The 22,686-nt window shown below is 41.0% G+C and overlaps 1 protein-coding gene across 27 annotated transcripts in view; it reads right to left on the bottom strand.

The window, feature by feature from the left end:
- Nucleotides 1-22,686, bottom strand: part of KIF1B (kinesin family member 1B) — a 150,801-nt gene that overhangs the window by 27,281 nt on the left and 100,834 nt on the right. For 18 of the 27 annotated variants that reach the window (XM_066375007.1, XM_066375012.1, XM_066375011.1 and 15 more), the window contains 11 exons: nt 16,082-16,175; nt 14,841-14,989; nt 13,355-13,533; nt 12,486-12,623; nt 11,057-11,305; nt 6,084-6,202; nt 5,137-5,222; nt 4,715-4,844; nt 4,374-4,536; nt 2,055-2,145; nt 312-430 (listed from right to left, as the gene is read on the bottom strand). In XM_066375007.1, the coding sequence (XP_066231104.1) occupies nt 312-430; nt 2,055-2,145; nt 4,374-4,536; nt 4,715-4,844; nt 5,137-5,222; nt 6,084-6,202; nt 11,057-11,305; nt 12,486-12,623; nt 13,355-13,533; nt 14,841-14,989; nt 16,082-16,175 (1,517 nt within the window). The remainder of the gene's footprint in view (nt 1-311; nt 431-2,054; nt 2,146-4,373; nt 4,537-4,714; nt 4,845-5,136; nt 5,223-6,083; nt 6,203-11,056; nt 11,306-12,485; nt 12,624-13,354; nt 13,534-14,840; nt 14,990-16,081; nt 16,176-22,686) is intronic. The other 9 variants (XM_066375018.1, XM_066375023.1, XM_066375025.1 and 6 more) reach the window with 1 other exon arrangement.

Below are 22,686 nucleotides of genomic sequence, written 5' to 3'. Positions count from 1 at the left end.
AGAGGAAACATCGGGTAACATATAAAACTGTTATTTAGGGCTTTCCAGGTGGCTCTCATGGTTAGAGCATCATCCCAATATGCCAAAGTTGTGGGCTCAATCCCCTGTCAGGGAACATACAAGAATCAACGAATTAATGCATAAATAAATGGAAGAACAAATTGATAATTCTCTCTCTCTCCCTATAAATCAATCAATAAAAAATGTTATTTAGTTATCTTCAAAAGATTTCTTCCTTTCCAGCAGGTGACGATAACAGCAACAATGATAATAATATCAACAACCAAAGTCTTTACTCTTTTGGCCCAAACCTGTTAAGGTCCTGTCCTTGCAGGTGAAGTGGGTGTTGCTGATAATGCCCAAAGACTTCAAATACTATAGGCTTGGTTCTGATATATTCCACAAATGATTCGGTGACCTCCACCGCAATCTAATAAGAAATAAAGCCAAGCCAGATTAGGGAAAGGTGAGAAGAAAACATATTTTTGCTGCAATCAGAACTTGAGCTCTGTCGAGCACTCAGGATGTGCCGGGCACTTTCTTATGCAGGTCGCCCTTCCCACAACAAAGATAAGCTCAGGGCTCCACTCCAGTTAACCAACCTCTGCCCTCACCCCCACCGCCTGTCACACAGTGTTTCAGCTTAACCAAGTGCACTTGCTCTCTCCTCCGTTGTGCTTGGAGACCGCCCAGGCTGCAGCCCTGCCTGCAAGACCTTCCTGTCTCCACACCTCTCAATCAGCTCAACCAGTAACAACAAATAGAAAAACATGACTGTCAACCACATGCCAGGTACAGTGCCAGGTCTGACCCACTTTTTTTTATTTATACTACATCCTCCAGGAAGTTCCCCTGCCTCCTTTCTGTACCCAACCATCCATACCCAACAAAAAAAAGTGACTCAAAGCATCTTTCTGTTAATGGAAATAACTTTCCTGTCTCCCATTTCACTGCATTTAAAGAATACCCTTCTCATGTCTCTAGATCTTGTTCTACTGTTGTTTAAATAGCATTTCATTTCCCTATCATAATTGTGAGCTCTTCAGGGATAGTCATCTCTGATTCATCTATGCATTCCCCAGGGGGTCAGGCACAGTCTTGTGCACAGTAGCCAATCAATGTTTATTGGATCCATCATGCGCATATTTATAGAATTAAACAAAAAAAACAAGTGTTTTGTGTTTGCTTGTTCCATTTCTGGGGTCCTTTTCTCCCGTGCTCAGAGAGCAGACACGGCTAACAGGAACAAGAGAACATTCCGTGTAGTAATGAAGATTCTGGAAGCCAGGGCCACATTTCTCTGAGCTCAACCCCCCTCACCTCTTCTTAGCTTTGTTACCGTGGTGAGTGACTTTTCACTGCTCTGTGCCTCAGTTATCACAGTTGTAACATGGGGATTATGATCGTCTAATGAGTGAAGAAACAAAAACCATTCCTAATAATGACTGACAAGCTCTCAATGAATATTTGCTATTGTAATGAGGATGATGACATTTGAGTGAACCTTCCTAGAAGGGATGGAGGGTCAGTTTTCTTATTCCACGTATGAAAGGGCTGTAAGGGCCATTAATGGATTCATCCCAGTATCAGCTGTACGAAAGACAGAACCTGAATCTTAGTTACAAAGGGATTTAATAGTTTTTATCTTATTTGCAACAGAACAATGTTAAATGCCTTACAGTTTGAAGGACAATAAATATATTAACTTCAACAAACTCATACTAAAATGCTTCCTTTTCCAGGAAGAAAACACTAAAAACTCACTACATTCAAGGTGATGGGAGGTTTTATTGGCAGATTAACCTGGACACCACTCATGGGGCCGCTGAAATTCAGAGAAGGCGGCCAGCTGCTGTCAGGGATGAGCTCACCGCCTGGCCACTCCCTCCATTGTCTGCTCTCCACAGCAGGGAGCCCACTGCACAACAGCTCCAATTACCATCCCCCTTCCCTGAGGAAGCCCAAGGGGGCCCACACCACTACCTCACACCAGCCTCTCACTTCAGGGTACCACAAACCCGCCAACCATTGGCAAAAATGTCCGTGTCACTTACATTCTGCACATGATAGAAGCCCAGGGGACTTCCTCTGCCATTGTTTTTGAGGGGTTCAGTGGAGAATGCTTCATCATGGCGATGCAAAAAGCTTAACAGAAAAATAAGACATGAGGATTTTTCATTAAATGGTTTCATCGGGATCTATGTTGCATGAGCTTGACTCAGATCATATGGAAACAAACACCATACTTAAGCAGAGTCCTTAACTGAGCAAGTCATTTAAATGTCCTTGTCAAAACATTTTCCGTATCACTCAGATAGCATGTTAGACTTTATTTCAGAAACGACTGAAAAATGAACTGACCCTAACCACCGGGCATGCAGATGTACATGCAGGCATGCCTCAGAGGGCTCAGAGGGAATCGGTGACCTCCTGGGCCTTTGTAGTTCTACATTGAGAAGAAAAAGTATGAAATTGTTTGTGAGGAAAAAGATCTGGCAGATTCAAGCTTCCACAAGGCAGGACTCCAGCCTGTAGATGGCAGACCTGCCTAGGAGTCTCAATCCAGACCAGCTATGAGTGGAAGCAAATGCCACTTCTTGCAAAAGACCTGCCCTGACTCACACACATAGTTCTGTGTTCTCACAGCACTAGGAACCTGTATTCTTCAATAGTGATGATTCCACTGTTTGAAATAATGTATTTATATGCCTGTCTCCCCAAAAGACAGCCAAGTGTCTCCCAAAGGGCTTGAAATATAGAAGATACTCCTGACATATCTGTTGATTCAGCGGTCTATGTTTATTTGTTCTCACAAATAGTGAGGTTTTATTGTGCTCTCTCCCTCCTTGCTATAAGGGTGAAATAAAAATTGGGGAATTAAAGCATTCTCCATACAAAGATCTATTGCCAGGTAGAAATATCCAGCAAGAGGACATCCTATATTCCCACAAAAAAGGGGCAAAAGACTACTTTGAATAGAGGATAGAGAGACCAGGATCATAAACTCCTTATCTTCCCAATTAGTTCACCGAGTTGGAAGAATATACACTGTACCCACCAGAGGGGGGTGATCTCTGATGTACACTCCTCCTGCTCTTCCTTGGAGCGGGTGCAATTATCCTGGGGCTGCACACAGTGACATGTGACATCAGTCACACTGTTCTACAGCTGTGTCTCCCCTATGTAGCCCCGATAAGAGTTTATAAAAACCCAAGAAGGACCTGAGTCTTCTCTCAACGTGAGTCAACATGCCCTTTCCTCCAGGGGTGATGCCAGGTGCACACGCCACTCTTTTCAGGAGGTTTTAAGACAAAAGTCAACATATCACTGTCACTTCAGACAACAGTGAACCTAGTGGGTTTTCTCCATGAAACACGCCAGATGCCTGACTAGAACAGTGGAAGCTGATTCACCGAGCCAGCTCCATCCCTCTCGAAATTCGGGGCTATAGCAAAAGCACATTAAATGGGCTAAACCAACACTAGATGGATAATATTTCAATGATTATGAATACTGAAAATTATATTAGTGGCTTACTATGTGGTAATCACATCTAATTCAGGACTTGGGCTAAACCCTATGTAAAAGTAACACCTTATAAACTGTATTAGGACCTCGTGGAAGGCCCAATAATGAGGAAGAGAAATGGCAGAACTCTGAAGCAACCTTTTGGGGGCACCAGTGGCAAACTGGGCTTTAGGATTGGGACTTCATTCTCTTGTACTGTGGCCCTTTCCAAGTACTGCAGGGATATATTGATGCTTGGAGGTATTAATAATTAAGGTTCTCAAAAAAGTGTTTTCCTAGGGAGATGGTGAGAAGAAAGCATGTAGAATATAGTCAGGAGGGTTACAGGATAGAAACAGCTGATAAGTGGCTGAGAAATGAAACCTGTCACATCTTCTTTACTTACGATCTTTTTTTTTCCCAATTGCTATAGAATATTACTGTTTATTACATTATTTAAAATTTGTTTTCCCCAAGCATTAAATGGGCATAACTGGTGATTAAGTGATTCATGGATTTCAGATTTGTTTATTAAAAGAAAACATTCAGCATGAAGAGTATTAAAAAGACTAAGAAATATAGTCTGGATCAGAACCTATATTCCTAGCAGAGAGGAACAGTCCACAACAGAACCTTCTAGCAGAAGGCCTGGCCACACTCTTCCCCACAATGAACTTTGTGTTCCAATGCATTGTAGGTTTCCAAGTTCTTACTCCCGTCTTGTGTGAAGAAAGCATTCTCTTTCAGAGACTGGGAGTTGCTGTTTCTCAGGAGTGTTAGTGTGTCACAAACGGAAAGTGGTCTGCAGAGCACATAGGATGCCGCCTGGGCTGCCATCTGGACAGGCAGAGAGAAGGGATGCTTACTTGAACTGACAGAAGATGTCTGCATACTCTGGGAGGATCCCGCTGGCCTGCAGCACGGTTACACGAAAAGTGAAGGCACTGCCCAGTTTCAGGTGGTTGCCAATCTCTTCAGGAAACCCTTCCATGACCATCTTCCCATCCAGCAAAGTGCTGGACTTCAAATCTAAAGAGGATCAAACAGACATAAATCTGCGTCAGATAAAGCACAGACCACCCTTCAAAGAGGCAAGTAGGGCATTCTTTCCAATCCTAGAGAATGAAAGTGACTATCTCCTTGACAATGGTCAATATTTTTCCCTTTTTGAAAATGTCCCCAATCGTAGGAAACTGTGTCTACGCACCCAAGTCATTCGTTCGATTGATTTCCTCTGGAGGAGTGGTGACCTCAGAGCTCTGCCCCTGTCCTTCCACAATCCTCAGCTCTTCCAAGGACAGACCAGAACGGGTCATTGCAACGGAAGAAAAGTCACTCTGAAAACAAAGCAGGGGGAAGTAGATGATAAAATAGAATAATAATAGTGACTGTAAAATTATGTGGATTAAGAGCTGCCTGAGAAAAGACAATACAATATAAATGTTGGGCCTTTACCTTTACTGTTGTAATTCTTAAACATGTCTCCTATTCTATTAAACATCCTGTGGTTATCTATACGTTTTAGTTCTAGGTACAAGGATTGTTCTCCAGTGCTGAGCATCCTTCTTATAAGCCTGTCTACTTCTTTCCCCTTCAATTAGGTTTCCCCCTTCCTGAAAGGTTTCTCACCTGATTAAAGTACTCGTTATCAAAAGATATCTTAGCTGTTCCTGACTGTCGAATTCCAGAGCCATAATCGGGAGCTTCTTCATCCGCTAGACAGGAAAAAAATCAGGAAAGGTCGAATGAGACTCCATAGGGGGAAGAAGGCGAATGAGTCTTACAGGATTATAACAAATAAGAGAGTGGTGAAGCCTTAGGTTCTAAGAGCTTAATACAAGAGGAGACACCAAAGGACATCTTTTTGTTTAAGAAAGAAAAAACGAGACCTGGTCAGTAAGATCACGTGGGCTGCTTCCAACTTAGGTAAACTTACCAAACCCCTTAGCTCAAATAAGACAAGTTAGTAAAGGACCAGTTTTATTCTTAATATTGTTCAAATGTCATATCTAAAAATACTGATCCCTTCACTTGGCAAGATTATATTCAATAATATTCAAAGGTCACTAAACAGAGCAGAGTATTTAGAAATTAAAACAGAAAAATCACAGGAAATAGCCACATTCTTTCCCCAGAATGTAGGCTGGCTCATGGAGAACTATCAGACTCTTGATCCATGTATTACAAAATAACAGCCAAAGGACAGAAATGTCTAGCGTATCCTGAGAGAAAATTAGGCAAGAAAAAGTCCTGAAAAGCTTGTGTCACTTCTGAGGCAGTTAATATACATTATTTAAAATGCAAATAACTTCTATAAAGTTAACTCAAGAGTTGTGCTTCATGGTAAAGGAAATCCCTTTACCCCAGTATTCCAAAATAGCAGTAGCTCAGACTATACAGAGTCTGTTTCTGATTTTTTAGAACAATGGTTAGAAGGGAAGTAGTAAAGGCTTTCCCCGAGACAGACAAACACACTGTGTTTGTTTGTGTCCCTGCAGCATGGCCTGTACAGAGCTGGCCTGCTCAGTCTCCAGGCAAAGAACCCACAACTCTCATTTTGGAAGAGGGTCACCAACCTGCAATGGCTTGCACAGCCACACGCAGAAATCCCCGCACTTCACCCTTCTCGCTGACAATGGCCACCCTGTGGATCAGGGGCACGGGATACAGCAGATTGCTCAGGTAAACAAAGGCCCTGGAGACAGAAATGGGAGACAAACAGCTGAGCATCCCACAGACAGAGAAGCTGGCTGTCACATTTATCAGAAATAACATTTGTGAAACTGAGCTGGTTCCTAGGCCCTGTCTTTAGGTTACCTCTCTCTCTGCTCTGTACTCTCAGACTACCTCCAGCTGCTTTTTAGATAACACATAAACAAATGCAATGATTGTTAACAGCTGACAGAAACTAACTTAAACCAAATTAATTGCTTCTGGTAAAAGCTGACAGAAACTAACTTACACCAAATTAATTGCTTCTTATAAAAATTACTACTATAGGTAGAAGAGTAACAATTGGAACTAGACTTTCAAGATACTGGTCTACAAATACTGCTGGGGCGGGGGAAGGGAGCCCACTAAAGAGCTTTAACCTTTCAATGTAAGGAATTATACAGAAGTTTGTTTTGTATTTCCCATAGATAAAATAAAAATCAGGAGACAAAAAAGGTCAGAAGAATGTGACTGAACTATAGTTAATAGGTCTAAAATAGACTTCAAGTCACAGTGTTATGGGTCTTTATTTTTACTCTAAGAAGTGACAACTATCTTTAGGCAGGGTTGCTGACACACATGTGCAGAGAGGCTATGTAGCCTGAAGTTTCTGAGTAGCCAGCTTATGGGAGACTGCATGGGAATCAAGAGAAATGCCAAGGGGGAAGACAGCTGTTCCCTACAGGGTTGCTTTTGCTCGTAGGGTTCAAAACTTAATACAGAAACACATATACAATAGGTAAGTTCCAGACCTAACATTTTCTCTTTCAAATGAACTGGCAAAATCATATCACATTTGTACTCTTTTTTTCTTCTTATTTGGTAGCTACTGATTTTTTTTTAAAAAAAGCAATAAAAATTAGTGATCAGCAAATTAAAACTGTTCACTCCAATTAGTGAATGGGAAATAGAAGCTAGTTCCTACTGTTACTCCTGTCTTCCCACTTGGTACTTGCTGATCTTTAAACATAAGACAAGACAAAGAGTAAAGATCTGCATCAAGAAATCAAACATAATTAACACATGTATCTGTCTGCTTCTTGTCCTCTCAAAAATTGACATTAAAACAAAGAGAACAGGAAGATGAGTAGATTCTTGTGATGTCAACTCAAAGTAATGAAAGCAATTCTGAAAATGGACAAAATACACCACAAAAAAACAAATGTTAAAATTTTAAGAGCATAAATGAAATATGAATGAAAAGTATAACAAAATACAGTAACTGCAAATGAACATTAAATCAGCTCAAATGATCCCTTTCAGTCTGCTCCAAAGGCGGGGAAGGGCAATGCCAAGAAACAGAAGGTTAAAGCTTTGTTGTAAAAAAAATCAAAACATGAAAACTCTTCCTAAAAAATTCCAAACAAGACTCTCAAACAGGATCTAATGTGACAAAGTTTAAAGACTATGAGTTTGGCATAAGGCACAAAATGGATAATTTCATTCCAAAGTCAGCATTCATACAAGACCACCTTCATCTCTTAATGGCGTTCCTGCCAGACTTGCCCACTTTCAAGCCCAGGCCCTACAGAGCCATTGTGCATGCTCTTCCCCTGCCTAGAGTCCTCTCTGACCTCCATTACCCACTCTCATGCCTTTAATTACACATCTTGAGGTCTCTCTAGACCAATCTCTCATGACAGGTGTCCCCAGTGTTATAGGGTCTCTATAACACACGATTCCAGCATTGCTATGATTTACATCTATTTATTCATGTCTGTCTTATCCACCAGACCACAACCCCAAGAGGGCAGGAATCACATCTGGTCTCGCTGGCTACTGGTGAGCAATTGAACATCTAAGTACATAAATAAATAGGAAAATGAACTGTCCTCTATCTTTAAGTAGAGGCCGAAGATTTTCCAGAAAAATGGGCTCCACCAGAGATAGAGAAGCAAAGCCACCCAACTTTATACTAAGTTGATTTTTCAAAGCCTTTTGATGATATTAACAATACAGAACATGTTTAATTCTTAACTACACTTAACTTGTAGAGTTGTCATTTTATACTTAAAAACAGCTATTCAAAAACAAGAACCCATTTTTAATTTTAAAAAGCTTACCACTTGAAGGCACAGCATATCATGTTCATACTCACATTACAATAAAGTATTGTTCAAGCCCACATAAAGACAAGACTCTCCTTTCTGCCTATAGCAGTGGCTATTCCAAATGTGGAAGAATAAAAGTATTGTCATAGATTCCTTCTTTTAGAAAAGAGACTTCTATAATTCTATGGCCATGGCAGGAGTATCAATGCTGTATAAAAACTCTCATTTCAAGTTTTTGAACTGGAATTTTAACAATTACTCCACATTCTTAAGAGTCCTTATAACTTGACCTAGCAGACTGAAGGAGAACAGGGATGAAAGATGTGAAGGATCTATTAGCAGGAAGTTCTGTGAAGTTACATCAAAAAGGGAAACAAATTTTGTCAACATAAAGATAAGAAAAATCAGCATGATATGGTTCTAGTTACAGAAAGAATGTCAGTTCAGGTACTTAGGTCACAGAATAACCAACCATCTTTTGCTCCCTTTTAACCCAGAAGAGTAGCCCTTAAATATTTTACATGTCATCCCAAATTATGATGGATGGTTCATCACATCCCAGCATGCCATAAGAGAATAGCTAAAGGGACAAGCTCTTAAAATTTCCATATAAACATTCATGGGAGGCAGCCAAAAAACAAAACTTACAAATGGAATTTCACAAGAAGCTGGAAATGCTTACATGAGAATTGTGTTAGCAATGACATGCCAACAGAGAAAACCCAATCCTGTGAGTCACAAGAACAGGAAAAAAGTTACCCCTCTTTTATTTACAATGACCACTCTATAATTCTAGGTGATGTTGCACTATCATAAATCGTTTGTAGTGAGAAATGTAATCAAGAGAGAAAAAAAAGAGCTATCCTTCACTTGATGGTCTCCTGCCCCTCCTCTAACCTCTTTCCTGCAAGCCAAAGTGAGTTTTAGAAGCTGGGAACCCAGACAAATGGAAAGATCAATCCCTGAGCCATAGCTCCATAAATATTTTATGTGAAAATCAAAGGAGAATTGATTGCTTTATAGCTATACTTAAATCTGACATGATTAAAATGGATAAAACTAGAGAAAAAATAACACATATATCTTAAGCCAGTAAATTTCCACATTAAGTGGGGTTCTGACTTAAGTTTTCTATACAACTGATTCAAAATATCATACAAATGCTCTGGGTAGAACTCTCAATCAGGACACTCGTTTTGCCAGTGTGGATTACAGAATATGAAAGATAAAAAAGATACTTAAGGCTCATTTTTTTTCTACCTAACTCTTTTACACTTGAGAACCCAACAGGCCTTGGTTTAAGTTGCCTTTCTGAAGAGAGGACCAGGCTGCTTCTGACAATGAATTAGGTCAGAGTTCTTCCCACTGACCCAAGTAATGACGCTTGCTATGCCTCAGCGTGCGGCGGGGCAGAACTTAACTGAGCAGCGTCAGAAGCTGCGCAACTGGCAGCAGGACTGAGCAGTTTACAGACAGAAACTTGGTTCTTACTTCCGACCCTCTTAGTATAGGGCAGAAATATGCCGAAGGACACATGCAGCCATGAAATAAAGAAAGCATCATGGTCCCATTATTTTCAAACAGAATTTACCTTTCTCAATTTTAATATAAATTGGCTTCTTGAAATTCTAAGCATCTATCCCTGGCACTACACCAGCAGAAAACAAGAATCATGGTTATGTAACCCCTTTATGCTTATTCATGGAAAAAACTGAATGTCTCTCCACTACTGTAAAGCCCTGAGACTAATTCTCCGACCCACAGTCGTCACTGAGGCCTTCATTTCTATCAAAATGTTTTTATTTCTTCCCTTTCCATAACAGTGATCATCTTCTATATTATTTATTTAGTTCTCACTAGGTAACCAACACCAGACTATAAGCTAAAAGTTATAACCCTATGTTTCTACTGGGCCAGGAGACTCATTGCACTTTAATTCTTAGATAACTGGTGCTTAATCCATTAACACTGACATAATTCCCTTATTTTGAAAAGTTTCTAATCAACCATTAAAATTAAATTTAATACCTTAAAAACAGGACATACTTTTTGGTTAATCCAGTGAGTGCTGCTCTGTTGGATTTGTAATTACAATTACTTCAGCACGAAGCCTGGATGTAGACAAAGACCCCAGTGTGAGGGACGTGTGCAGGGGAGTTCTGCGTCCCTGGCAGATGGAGCCAGAGACAATGTCTCAGTTTGGTGAATTCAACTTAACACAAAGCAGTTCCATGTACTGGCGAACAAATACCCATTGTTGATGGGGCCAACAGATAGTTTCATGAGATGCATCATTATAAAGCCTATAGGCAAAATTTTAGCAGATGCCAAAGATCTAAAGATAGGCTCAGTGAAACTGGTCAAAGAAAGGCATCCATTTTAGATGACCAGGAAACTTCGTGTTGATTCTTTTTTGGACTCATAGACCAAGTAAAAAGTAAAACCTAACACTCCTATAAGACAGAAACATTAGACCACAATAACATTGGCAACCCTGTAGCTTTTGACTCTCAGCCGTAATCACTTTCTCCTCTGGGGTCCCCTCCTGCAGAAGAATATGACTGGGCTGCTATGACCCGGGGTCTTCCACATAGTCTTCACACTCTGCTGGACGCCGTACCAAGCAGACTCAGTGCCTCACAAACCCTGCCCGAGGGCTCTCTCTAGCCAGATCAGCATGTCATGAATTGAAATGGCTAAAGCCAAGATTGTCCAAAATTGCACAAAGAGCCTCTTTAGAGCAAGAGCTGGTCCCTTTTTGCCTTTCTCACAGTAACCTCACCAACCTTCCCACTAAAATGAACCATGGGGACCGGTCGTAAAACGGGTCATGCCCGTCACTGAAGAGATCTGATCCCTCCTCCGTCCCTGCGTCAGAGCCGGTGTCATCCACGAATGCCTCATCATCAAAATCCTCCATCTCATCTTGTTGCTCGTCAGCCAGCTCAGTGATGTCGGAATCAGCCGTGGAAAAAGTGGGGGAGGGTGTGCGGTCAGCAAGGCGCTCATTCACACAGCCATGGAAAATGGGGGAGCTAGACACCAGGCACAAGGCCAATTGACACACCAAGGAGAGAGGAATAGTTGGTTAAACAGGAAGCGACAGGTGCCAATAGCACAGAACCCCACTGAGGAATCAACACAATAAAAGCAAGTGGGAAAGCAAAAGGATAAAATAAGCATAAATCATCTGGTTCAGGTGAAAGGGAACAGGACTGATCCTCAGACTTAAGAAAGGAAAGAAAACACATAAGTGGAATATCCCAGGTAAATAATGTGTTTTAAAATGTTTATATCCTCCGGTTTGCATAAAAGATCAGTAGCAGGCCTCAAAGGAGCCACCCAATGAGGTGAAATAATAAAGCCTAAATTTTCATTCCAAGTCCCATGTCATCTGGGAGCAGAAAACAAAATGGATGAACCGGCGTATGGCAGAGCAGGGATGTGCCTTGTTCGAGTAAACGTGTTTGGCCAATTCATCACTTAAAAAACATTCCCCGTCAGTGTGGAGTGGGAAAGACTTCATCTTTTTAAAAATATTATAATTTCAGTTTTTCCTCTTTACTCAGGTCCTTTAAAACTGTCAGAAAGGTTTTGCGATTGAAAAACAATTTAAATTCTGAATCATTAAGCTCAAACCTTATATTTCTCTATTTAAATTCTAAATCTTTACAAATTTGACCTAATATAGACTCACAGAGCACTATTTGTTTTCATTAAAACAAATATGTATACAGAAAAAAGGTTCAAGGGGACTGTCAAGGTGTGCAACTGATTCACCCTTGGCAAAGACTAAAGTGAGATCATTGCTTTTAAAAAAGTGAGGACATATCAGATCATGGAGAGGGTGTAGTCATACTGGAGCACTGTAAGTCACATGCAAGCTTAAAATGCAGGATACAGACATAGGTTTTCTTTTTCTTTTAAATCTATCTTGTTCAACTCTAAGATATTTTGTGAATGAGTTGAAGAGTCTGGGAACACTGTCAATTTCTTTGAAAGTCTAGGACTTAAAACAAATAGGTATGTTGAAAAAAAAAAACTGAAGGGAAATATACCAAATGACAGAGTAGTGTGTGTCCAGCAGACCAAATTATAAATGGGGCTGTTGTATACTCTTTTTCTTTTAACTTTCTGTAAAATTTGCTGAAGTTTTAAACAGTTGAAGTAAAATCACTCGTTATTTAAAAAGAAGACATCAAAATCATCACATACCTTCCCACGAGTTTGAACCAATGAAACCGATCATAAAACGGATCACTGCCAGTCATAGTGGTCTCACTCTCATCCTGGGTGCTGGGGGCCATCTCCCCCGCCCGGTCATACATCTCCCGCATCAAATCCAGCCTCTGCCTGTAGCATAAACACAAAGTGCACTGGCTTAATATCACAAGGTTGCATTCAAATTTCACTCTGGAAGTGTGTCCTATGCTAAATAACTAAACAAACAAATAAATAAATAAAGCTGCTCCTACCATTTAATGATATTAAACAAAACAATGGTCAAAAGTACAGAAACCAAAACAGTAGCTACAGTGTCTGAGTCTAGATATTAGCCATCAAAAGTCAACAATGGCCACCTAACCTCTGCTGAGTCACAGGAGAAATGTTGTTCAATGGTGAATGACATCTCAAATATAATTAAACAGTGAATAATACCTCATCACACTAAATGCAAAGGAAGCTAGATTAAAACTTTCCTGTTTTAAAAAAAACCAAACAAACAAACTTTCTTGTTTATTACTAGTCATCCTGAGATCCAGGACAGAAAAGATGAATATTAGTAGATCCAAAACATACCAGTAAATAGTAATTATCATAAGATTGGAACACTTAAAATATAAGAGGGTCTACGGAGGGTAAATTTAAATCTTATCTATAAATGACAAAGGTGTTTGCCAAGTAAGATTCATTCACTTAGAAGAAACTGGACAGAGAGTACTATCACTGGCCAGTGACAGCATTTAGAAGCACAAAAAAGGAAGCAATGGCACCATCTCAGAGAGGAGAGTTAGAGGGAGCCCACTGAAGCCCATTACTCTTTCTGAAGTAAAACAATTGCTTTACGAAGAACATTTTCATACTTGAGTTTCTCCAATGACCAATAATGTGTTGCTCCATTCTTCAGATCCTGGACTTCTACAGCCACCACTGTACGAGGGAAAGGCCTGTCTTCGTGAGTTTTTTCCATCTCAGTGGGAAGTAACTCAGGGGGCAGAGGGGAGTACAACGTGTCAGTCAGCAGCACAAACTGAAACTGCACCTAAACAGAAGGAACAAACCATCAACAAATGAGTGGCTTTTGTTTTCGGCATGTAAGCTTCAGAGATGAGGCGACAGAATTATGCCTGATGGGAAAGAAGTTAACTAACCTGTGATTAACTGAAAAAAATCGGCCACTTATAAACTCATTATAGAGAAAAAACCTAATTTCAAATGAAGTTATTTTAAGATTTTGTTTTCCTAGCCTGGCACAGTGTTTTTGCACAAGCTAACATCACAATACATGTTTTGGCTGACTGCATGAAGACTTTTGTAGAATTTACACAAGACCCAAGAATGCATCCCTACTAGCCTCTCGCCAATGGGGGTGGGACGAGGGGAACATGTCATGGCTCTCAATTTTAAATTCAGGGGTTTACAACTACTACTCTTCAAAGTGCTTCCTACACGGTAAAGCTTTCCACACACAATGTCACTTATTCCTCCTACCATGTTACATTTCCACCAACAATATTTAATTAAACGCTAATGTATAGCAGTAAGAAAAAAGACAGTCCTGTCTCCCTTTAGTCTACTTGAAGGAAGAAGTAATTAATTGGTAATTACAAAATGAGATGGGTGGCTGAGATTATGGACGAAGAAGACATCTGTTCCTCATCTCACAGAACTAGAACACAGCCCAGGACAGAGTGGGCACTGCACCCCGAGTCAGGCAGCCTGCGCTCTTACCTACCACACAACATTGCCCCCTGTAATCTCAGTAGTCAGGACACTGCTAGACACCAGACATACAGAATGTCCACTTGTCCTCCCTCACAAAAGCCCTGGGTGGCAGGCACTGGGGCCAAGCGCACTCCGTAGCTGAGGGTGTGGAGACAGGGCTGTTATCCACACGCCCAGGAGAGTTGGAATGGAAGTGGCCGTCTGAGTGCAGAGCACATGCACCTGTCACCTACACAAATCTGCCTCTGAGGCCCTAGAAGATGAGGGGCACACCGGACTAAAGGTGCAGACTTAATGGTAAGAAATGGAAAGAAAACTGAAAATTTCAGAAACCCCAGAAAAGCATATTTCTACTAACACGCTTCTCTGGTCTTGTCAGGAACACGATCTCCTTATTTATAAAATGAGCTAGAAAACACGTTATTTTAAAAATTACACTCAATAAATATAGACGGAGTACCTACGATGCTCTAGGCACACACATTAAATATAGGTGCACATATGCGTGTATCCTAACAGAAGCAGGTGGGTTCACCCAAGGGAAAGCTCAATCCCAGACGAGCGCCACAAAGCCCACCAGGGTCAGCTCCACTCGAATGGGCCACGGCCACGCTCCCTCCATACCTTCTTCTTCAACTCCACGCTGATAGCGTTGGCCTCCTTCAGGTAAACAGCATTGCCCCAGAGTAAGTCCCTCAGTGAGGTAAACTGGTGAGCCTTCCACTTCCGGAAGGCCCACTGGGCCAGCTCGAACTCATGCTGTGTCCAAGGAACTGAAAGAGGAAGCGGGGTCATTAACAGTGGCCTCAGGCGCAGCTGGGTGGGAACACACCCTCCTCCACCTCTGCTCTTCCTCAGAGTGAGGTGGTCTTCCGGTCTGCTCCCATAGACGGCTCTCGGGTTTCTTATTTCAGTAAAGATTACTAATTCTGTTGATATTATGAAAGCAGTATATACACTTCAGAAGACTTTTAAAAACCCTACTGTTTATTTTCAACAATACATCAGAGAAATAGATTTCTCTTCCTTTTTTAAAAAGGTATCTCTACCTTTTGTAGAGGGTTTGTAATTTTAAAAAAACCCTTAGTATATTGTTCAATGCCACATAACTATATCTATATCTATTTTTCTTTCCAGTACAAGAGGAAAGGTCTTATTTCACCTAGATATTTAAAAATATACTGCTCACAAAAATTAGGGGATATTTCAAAATTGAATACGAAGTGAAAATATCCCCTAATTTTTGTGAGTGGTGTAATTTAACACATAAATTAAAAGTTGCTTCAAAGTTAATTTGGGGCCTGAAATTCCTGAGGGGCTGAGTGGAGAAGTGAAATGTGATGAATATTTATATTGCAATATAAGGCAATAGCTAACAAAGCCTTAACTCAACTAAGATACTCTTGGAAGAATTAAGAGAGGTACATTTAACATGCACTGATATGTCCCAAAGTCCTCACTGGAAAACCCCTGACATAAACTGTAAATGAGGAAACAGAACAGAACACACTGACAAGAATTAAGCCCTATGTTTTTCTGCAATACATATATGAACTTCACATGCACGTAATGTCGGGCAGTGTAAGTCAAGGGCCCAAGAGGTTTGTCCAAAGACTATGCTCAGAAATCTTGTGCTCTGACGGTCCCGTCCCACTCCCACCTCGTGGAATACAGCCTGGATTCTCATGTGGAGCGTCTTTAAACAAATCATCTTCAAATCGCCACAGTAAAATGTCAATATATGGCAGGGCCACCTATGGTCAAACCCAGCTTTTTTTTTTACCCCCCCCCCCCCAAACCTAGCTCTCTTTGCAGATAAAGGACTAATCTATATACACAGGTAAGTGTCAGTCTCTAGATTTCACCTTCTTCTTCCTCCTCTTCCTCTTCAGTCGTTTCTGCCACCAGGGACCGCGTCTCCACCTGCTTCTGCAAGGCCTGCAATTTGCTCTCATAGTCCTGAAGAAGGAGAAAGGAGACCACATGTAGGAGCAGAGGTGAGTGGGGAGGACAAGGAAAGGAAAATCGGGGACAGACAGCAAATGATTAAAAAAAAAAGATGGGAGCAGGCAGGAAATAGTGATAAAAAGGAAGACATACAGATAAATGTTACACTTAGGGAGAAAACCCGCAAAGCACGCAAGATAGACTGCAATGGGTAAATGTTAAAAAAAAAACCCAACAGGTTAACTGCAGTCTCCTTCTACTTCCTCAGACTCAAGAGTTCTTTATTTGGGGTTGTAGTAGAGAAAGGGGGGATATTTTGAAGAAAAACAATGCATGTGTTCTGTTCCTTAAATGTTAAAATATATTTAAGTAGTGTCTTTATACATCAAGAAGAAAAAATTCCAGAGAAAAACAATACTGGAAACAATTAAATTCACCAGCATCAGCAACGTTTCCAATTATCTAGCTGTTTGGATGAGAAAAAAATTGGGACTGTGGACTCTGAATTCCCTTCAGAGGATGAAATATTATCATCTTTTCAGCTGTAGGATGAGTTTAGCCTTCGGGCAACTAAAAGACCACAGTGATATTAGGATTGAAATAATCTATAGGTTGCATTTAGTTATTCAATAAAGATACTTCGTTTTAAAATATACTATTACAGTACCAAATGAATTGTAAATACAAATCAGATATCGTCCTCTACTCTACTCTATGCATTCTCAACAAGGGTATCACCGGGAAGAAAGCAAAAAATCATTCTTGAGGGATAAGAAAATACACTCTTTTTATATGTAAAGCACAAATATACAAACAGTATGTAAATAGATATCCCACATGGTGGGAGAGATTGGGGGTAAATGTCTCAAACTGTTCCTTGGAGTATAAGTGGAAAAAAGCTTGCGCTGTTTCTATAATAAAATAAGGTAAAGAAACCTTCCTTAAGTTAAGGGAAGACCTTTGCATAGCAAAACACTAAAATCATAGCATAAGCATGGCATTTTTAAAACATACTGCCCACACATCCCACTTCCTTGGAGGGACTTTATTACAAGCTGTCCTGAGGCAGGGGGTTGGGTCTGCCAGTGCACTGTTCTCAAACAGAACTCTCTGGGTCACATATCAAATACCCCAGGAGTTAGGGAGGACCACGGGAAGCCTCGGCAGCAAGCACTATTACAAAAGGAGGCTGGCGGCAATGCTAACTAAGGAGGATGCCAATGTTTTCAAGGCTCCCGTCCTTTGTCCCTCAGTCTCACAAAGGAAGTTTTCTCTCTTTAGTGGAGCTGGCAAAGACCAAGAGCCAGCAACCCGGCTTTCCTGGATATCTAAACACACTTTTAGAAGACGAAGTACTATGGCAAAAAAGAAGGAAGAAACACATTAAACCAGCAGGTAAAAAGACTTGTGTTTTGCTCCTGGGACCTGCTTTCTAGTCTTGTAATTCTGGGAAAGTTAAATCCTCTCTACACTTCACCTTTGTCACCTTTAAAATGAAGATTTTAGTATTTGACTTGCCTAACACAGGACTGCAGGAAGGACCAAATGATAAACTACTTAAAAACACACAAGAAAGTCTTCTTAAAATGGTATCAAGACACCATCAAAATGACTGGCAATGTGTTAAAAAGTTTATTTTCTAAGTATACCTAGCACCCAGATCTTGGTTTCTAATGTTACTCGGGGCAATGACTGAGCCAATGTTACTCGGGCAATGACTGAGTCCAGGTTTGGAGCAGGGAGAGTACAGGGGAGCCTGGAATGTTCAGGGCCAGAAAGCACGGAGTTTTAAAGACCAGTGGGGCCACTTCAAAAGGACACCAAGTCCCTGTGGCCAACCCCAGTAACAGGAAAAATACAGCGCATTCTTAGTATAAAAAGACTCCATGAGTCCACAGTGACAATAAAAGAAAGAAGGAAAAAGGGAAAGCTCTTGTTAGCAAAAAAAAAAAAAAAAAAAGAGAGAGAGAAATCAAAGAAAAAAGCCAGTTTAAAAATGCAGACATCATGGCCCTGGCTGGTTGGCTCAGTGGTAGAGCGTCGGCCTGGCGTGCAGGAGTCCCAGGTTCGATTCCCGGCCAGGGCACACAGGAGAAGCGCCCATCTGCTTCTCCACCCCTCCTCCTCTCCTTCTTCTCTGTCTCTCTCTTCCCCTCCCGCAGCCGAGGCTCCATTGGAGCAAAGATGGCCCGGGCGTTGGGGATGGCTCCTTGGCCTCTACCCCGGGCGCTGGAGTGGCTCTGGTCGCAACAGAGCGACGCCCCGGAGGGGCAGAGCATTGCCCCCTGGTGGGCAGAGCTCGCCCCCTGGTGGGCGTGCCAGGTGGATCCCAGTTGGGCGCATGCGGGAGTCTGTCTAATTGTCTCTCCCCATTTCCAGCTTCAGAAAAATACAAATAAATAAATAAATAAATAAAATTTAAAAATGCAGACATCATAACAATCAGAAAATCACTCTATGTAGTAATCGAATCAGGCAAGGACCATAAAAGGGCTAAAAGAATTGAGTGAAAGGTGGATGGAAGACAGGATAGTCACACAATCCCAAGTGTCAGCCTAGATACCTCTTAGTAAGAAAAAGAACTGGAGAACATCACATTAAATTTATTAAACTTGAACATCGTCGATAACATGACAAATTGACATGTATACCGAAGTGATGCATTAGAAGTACATGGTGCCACTTTCATAGCATTCCTACCACAATGTTTAACCTAAATCTAATCTCAAGGAAACAACCCGACAAATGAGAATGGGGTCTAGACTCTTCAAAAATACCAATGTAAAATAAACTATAACCTTTTAAGATTATGGCAGAAGATAATGAATAGTTTTGCGTGATATTAAGAATTTATCACCGGCCCTGGCCTGTGGCTCAGTGGATAGAATGCCGGCCTGGTGTATGGACGTCCTTGGTTCAATTTCCGGTCAGGGCATGGAGGAGAAGCAACCAACTGCTTCTTTCCTTTTCCCTCTCCTCCATCCCTCTCTCTTTACCTCCAGCAGCCTGTGGCCCAATTGGTTCGTGTGTGGCCCTGGGCACTGAGGATAGCTCAGTTGGTCTGAGTGTGTCAGCTGACAGATGGCTAATTTGCTGGTTCTCTGTTCAACTATAGAATAAACCATGAACCATCTTTAAAAGGTCAGTAATCTTCAATATTATGCATGGATATTCTGCAAACCAAACATCAGAATGAACGGTCTGAAAAACAGAGTGTGCTAATGGTGATACCGGGGCAGAATATTGAAACTGTGACATCCAGAATGATTAGTTACTGTATTTATACCTAAAACCTGAGGGGAAGGAAAACAATAAGACTAACAAATATAAAAATGTCTGTTTCATTTACTTTTTAAAATTTTTTAATGTTTTTAGGTGAGAGGAGGGGAGATAGACTCCTGCAAGTGCCCCGACTGGGATCTACCCAGAACCCTCCCCCCAAATCTAGGGCCAATCCTCAAATCAACCGAATTATTTTTAGTGCCCGAGGCTTACACGGGCACTAAATGAGCTATCCTCAGCACCCGGGGCCACACTTGAACCAATCAAGCTACTGGCTATGGGAGGAGAAAAGGGAGAGAAGCGGAGAGGTAGGGTGGGGGAGAAGCAGATGATCACTTCTGTGTGCTCTGACCAGGAATCAAATCCAGGATGTCCATACACCAGGCTGACACTCTATCCACTGAGACACTGGCCAGGGAGTCTGATTCATTTAAAAATTGTATATTGTAATTCCATATTTTAAAACAAGTGATAATATTTGTCTATTTAATAATAACAACCATAATCTCCTGCACATTTATTCTGTGCTACCCTATTCTGAACACATTACCTGTATCAGCTAATCCTGTAACAACTCTGTAAGTTGCTTTAACAGAGAATACTGAATCACAGAGAGGGTACATACAATATTTGCTCAAAGGAACTTGGCTCCCAAAAAGCAAAGTTAGAATTAAATCTAGGAAACCAAACTTAAGAACCAAGTATTAACCACATGCTGTAGTGTGATAGTTAACTTTATGTGTCAACTGGCTAGGCTATTATATGATATATACCCAGTTATTTGGTCAAGCATCAGTCTTCACGTTGCTGTGAAGGTACTTTTTATATGTGAGTAACACTTAAATCAGTAAGCTGATTAAAGCAGATTACCTCCCATAATGTACGTGGTCCTCCTTCAATCAGCTGAAGGCCTGAAGATCAAAGACTGAGGTTTTCCGAAGAAAAAGCAATTCTGCCTCAAGACAGCAACACAGAAACCCTGCCTGGTTACCAACCCGCAGGTATAGGACCCAGGTATCAGCTCTACCTTGAATTTCCAGGCTGTGGGCCTGCTCTACAGATTTCAGACTTGTCAGCCCTCATAATTGTGAACCAATTCCTTGAAGTAAATCTCTCACAGAATTGTATATAGGTATGTATATATCCTACTTGTTCGGTTTCTGTGGAGAACTTTGATCGATCATGTATATTGGTGTGACCTTATGTTCTATTATGTAACATTATTTAATCCCCATCATAACCTTATGCCCCAGATAACAGAAGTATTTATATATTAACATGTTAGAGATTTTAAAAAGGAAAATAAAATAAAGCCAAAATAAAAAACAAACAAAAAACACAAAAGAAACAGGAAAACCAAATGCAATATAAACCTTAACAGGATCTTGCATTAACACACACACACACACACACACACACACACACACACACACACACACACAACTTCCAACATATTTTTTTAGACAATTAGGGAAAACTGAAAATAAACTCTATATGACATGATATTGAATCAATGTTAAATTTCTTGGCTAGAAAAATAATATCAAGAAAACATCTTTGATTTTAGGAGATACACATGGAAGTATTTAGGAGTAAACTGTCAGGATATCTCTACCCAACTCTCAAGTGATTCAGGAAAATATATACATAAGGGTATACAAACGTTCATTGTACTATTTTTTTTCCAGATTCTAGGTAGATTTGAATTGTTTCAAAATAAAAGAGAGGGTTTCCTAAAAAAAAACCTATACCATTATATGAGATTCTTTAAGCAAAAAAAGAATGTTGGTGAAAGAAAAATATTACCTTGAGGATTTACAAAATTTCCTCCCATTATTTTATTGTAGTAAATAAAATACACATAAAATTTACCATCTTAACCATTTTTAAGTATACAGTTCAGTGGTATGAAATACATTCATAATGTGTAACCATGAACACCACCTATCTCCAGAATTCTTTTCATCTCGGAAAACTAAAACTATATCCATCAAACACCAGCTTCCCATTCCTGGCACCCCCCTCCCCTCCCCCAGCAACCACTATTCTGCTTTATATGTTTCTTTCTTTTCTTTTTTTTACAGAGACAGATAGGAACAGACAGATAGGAACAAAGAGAGATGAGAAGCATCAACCATCAGTTTTCCACTGCTACTTAGTTGTTCATTGATTGCTTTCTCATATGTGCCTTGACTGGGGGCCTTCAGCAGACCGAGTAACCTGTTGCTCAAGCCAGTGACCTTGGGTCCAAGCTGGTGAGCTTTGCTCAAACCAGATGAGCCCGTGCTCAAACTGGCGACCTCGGGGTCTCAAACCTGGGTCCTCCGCATCCCACTCTGATGCTCTATCCACTGGACCACTACCTGGTCAGGCTCTATGTTTCTTTTTCTTTTTTTGTATTTTTTTCTGAAGTTGAAACGGGGAGGCAGTCAGACAGACTCCCACATGCGCCCGACCGGGATCCACCCAGCATGCCTACCAGGGGACGATGCTCTGCCCATCTGGGGCATTGCTCTGCTGCAACCAGAGCCATTCCAGCACCTGAGGCAGAGGCCATGGAGCCATCCTCAGCGCTTGGGCCAACTTTGCTCCAGTGGAGCCTTGGCTGCGGGAGGGGAAGAGAGAAACAGAGAGGAAGGAGAAGGGGAGGGGTGGAGAAGCAGATGGGCGCTTCTCCTGTGTGCCCTGGCCGGGAATCGAACCTGGGACTTCCACACGCCAGGCCGACGCTCTACCACTGAGCCAACCGGCCAGGGCCCAGGCTCTATGTTTCTGACTAAGTATATCATGTAAGTGGGATCGTACAGTTTTGGCTTTTTGTGACTGGCTTAATTTGAGAAATTTCTTTAAGAATAGATTTACAAGCTGGTCAAATTATCAAAGAAAGCAATATCTTCAGATTTTGACAGTTTAGGTAGGAGGCTGACCTTCCCTAAAGGTTGTGCTCTAGTGGTATTATGCTGACATAAAAAGATTTCCCATAATGCCACGGACTTGAAACTTTAACTGTATTTAAGTTTAAATAAAAACTTTAATTTTCATTTCTGCCTGCAGTTGGCAGTCTAAAAATCAATATCATTTCCTGAACTGGTCGCCTCTTCCCCAAAGTAAGCTGCATGTGAGCTTCCAAGAAGGACATTTTGTATGTCACCAGAAAAACTAGGCATTGGATTTTCCTATAACAAATGGATAAAGAGATTCAGATACTGTTCTGTTGATTTCAGGGTGAAAACTAGAATAA

Source organism: Saccopteryx leptura, chromosome 3, assembly GCF_036850995.1.
Source record: "Saccopteryx leptura isolate mSacLep1 chromosome 3, mSacLep1_pri_phased_curated, whole genome shotgun sequence".
NCBI lineage: Eukaryota > Metazoa > Chordata > Mammalia > Chiroptera > Emballonuridae > Saccopteryx > Saccopteryx leptura.
This window is presented reverse-complemented; position numbering and strand designations above follow the sequence as displayed.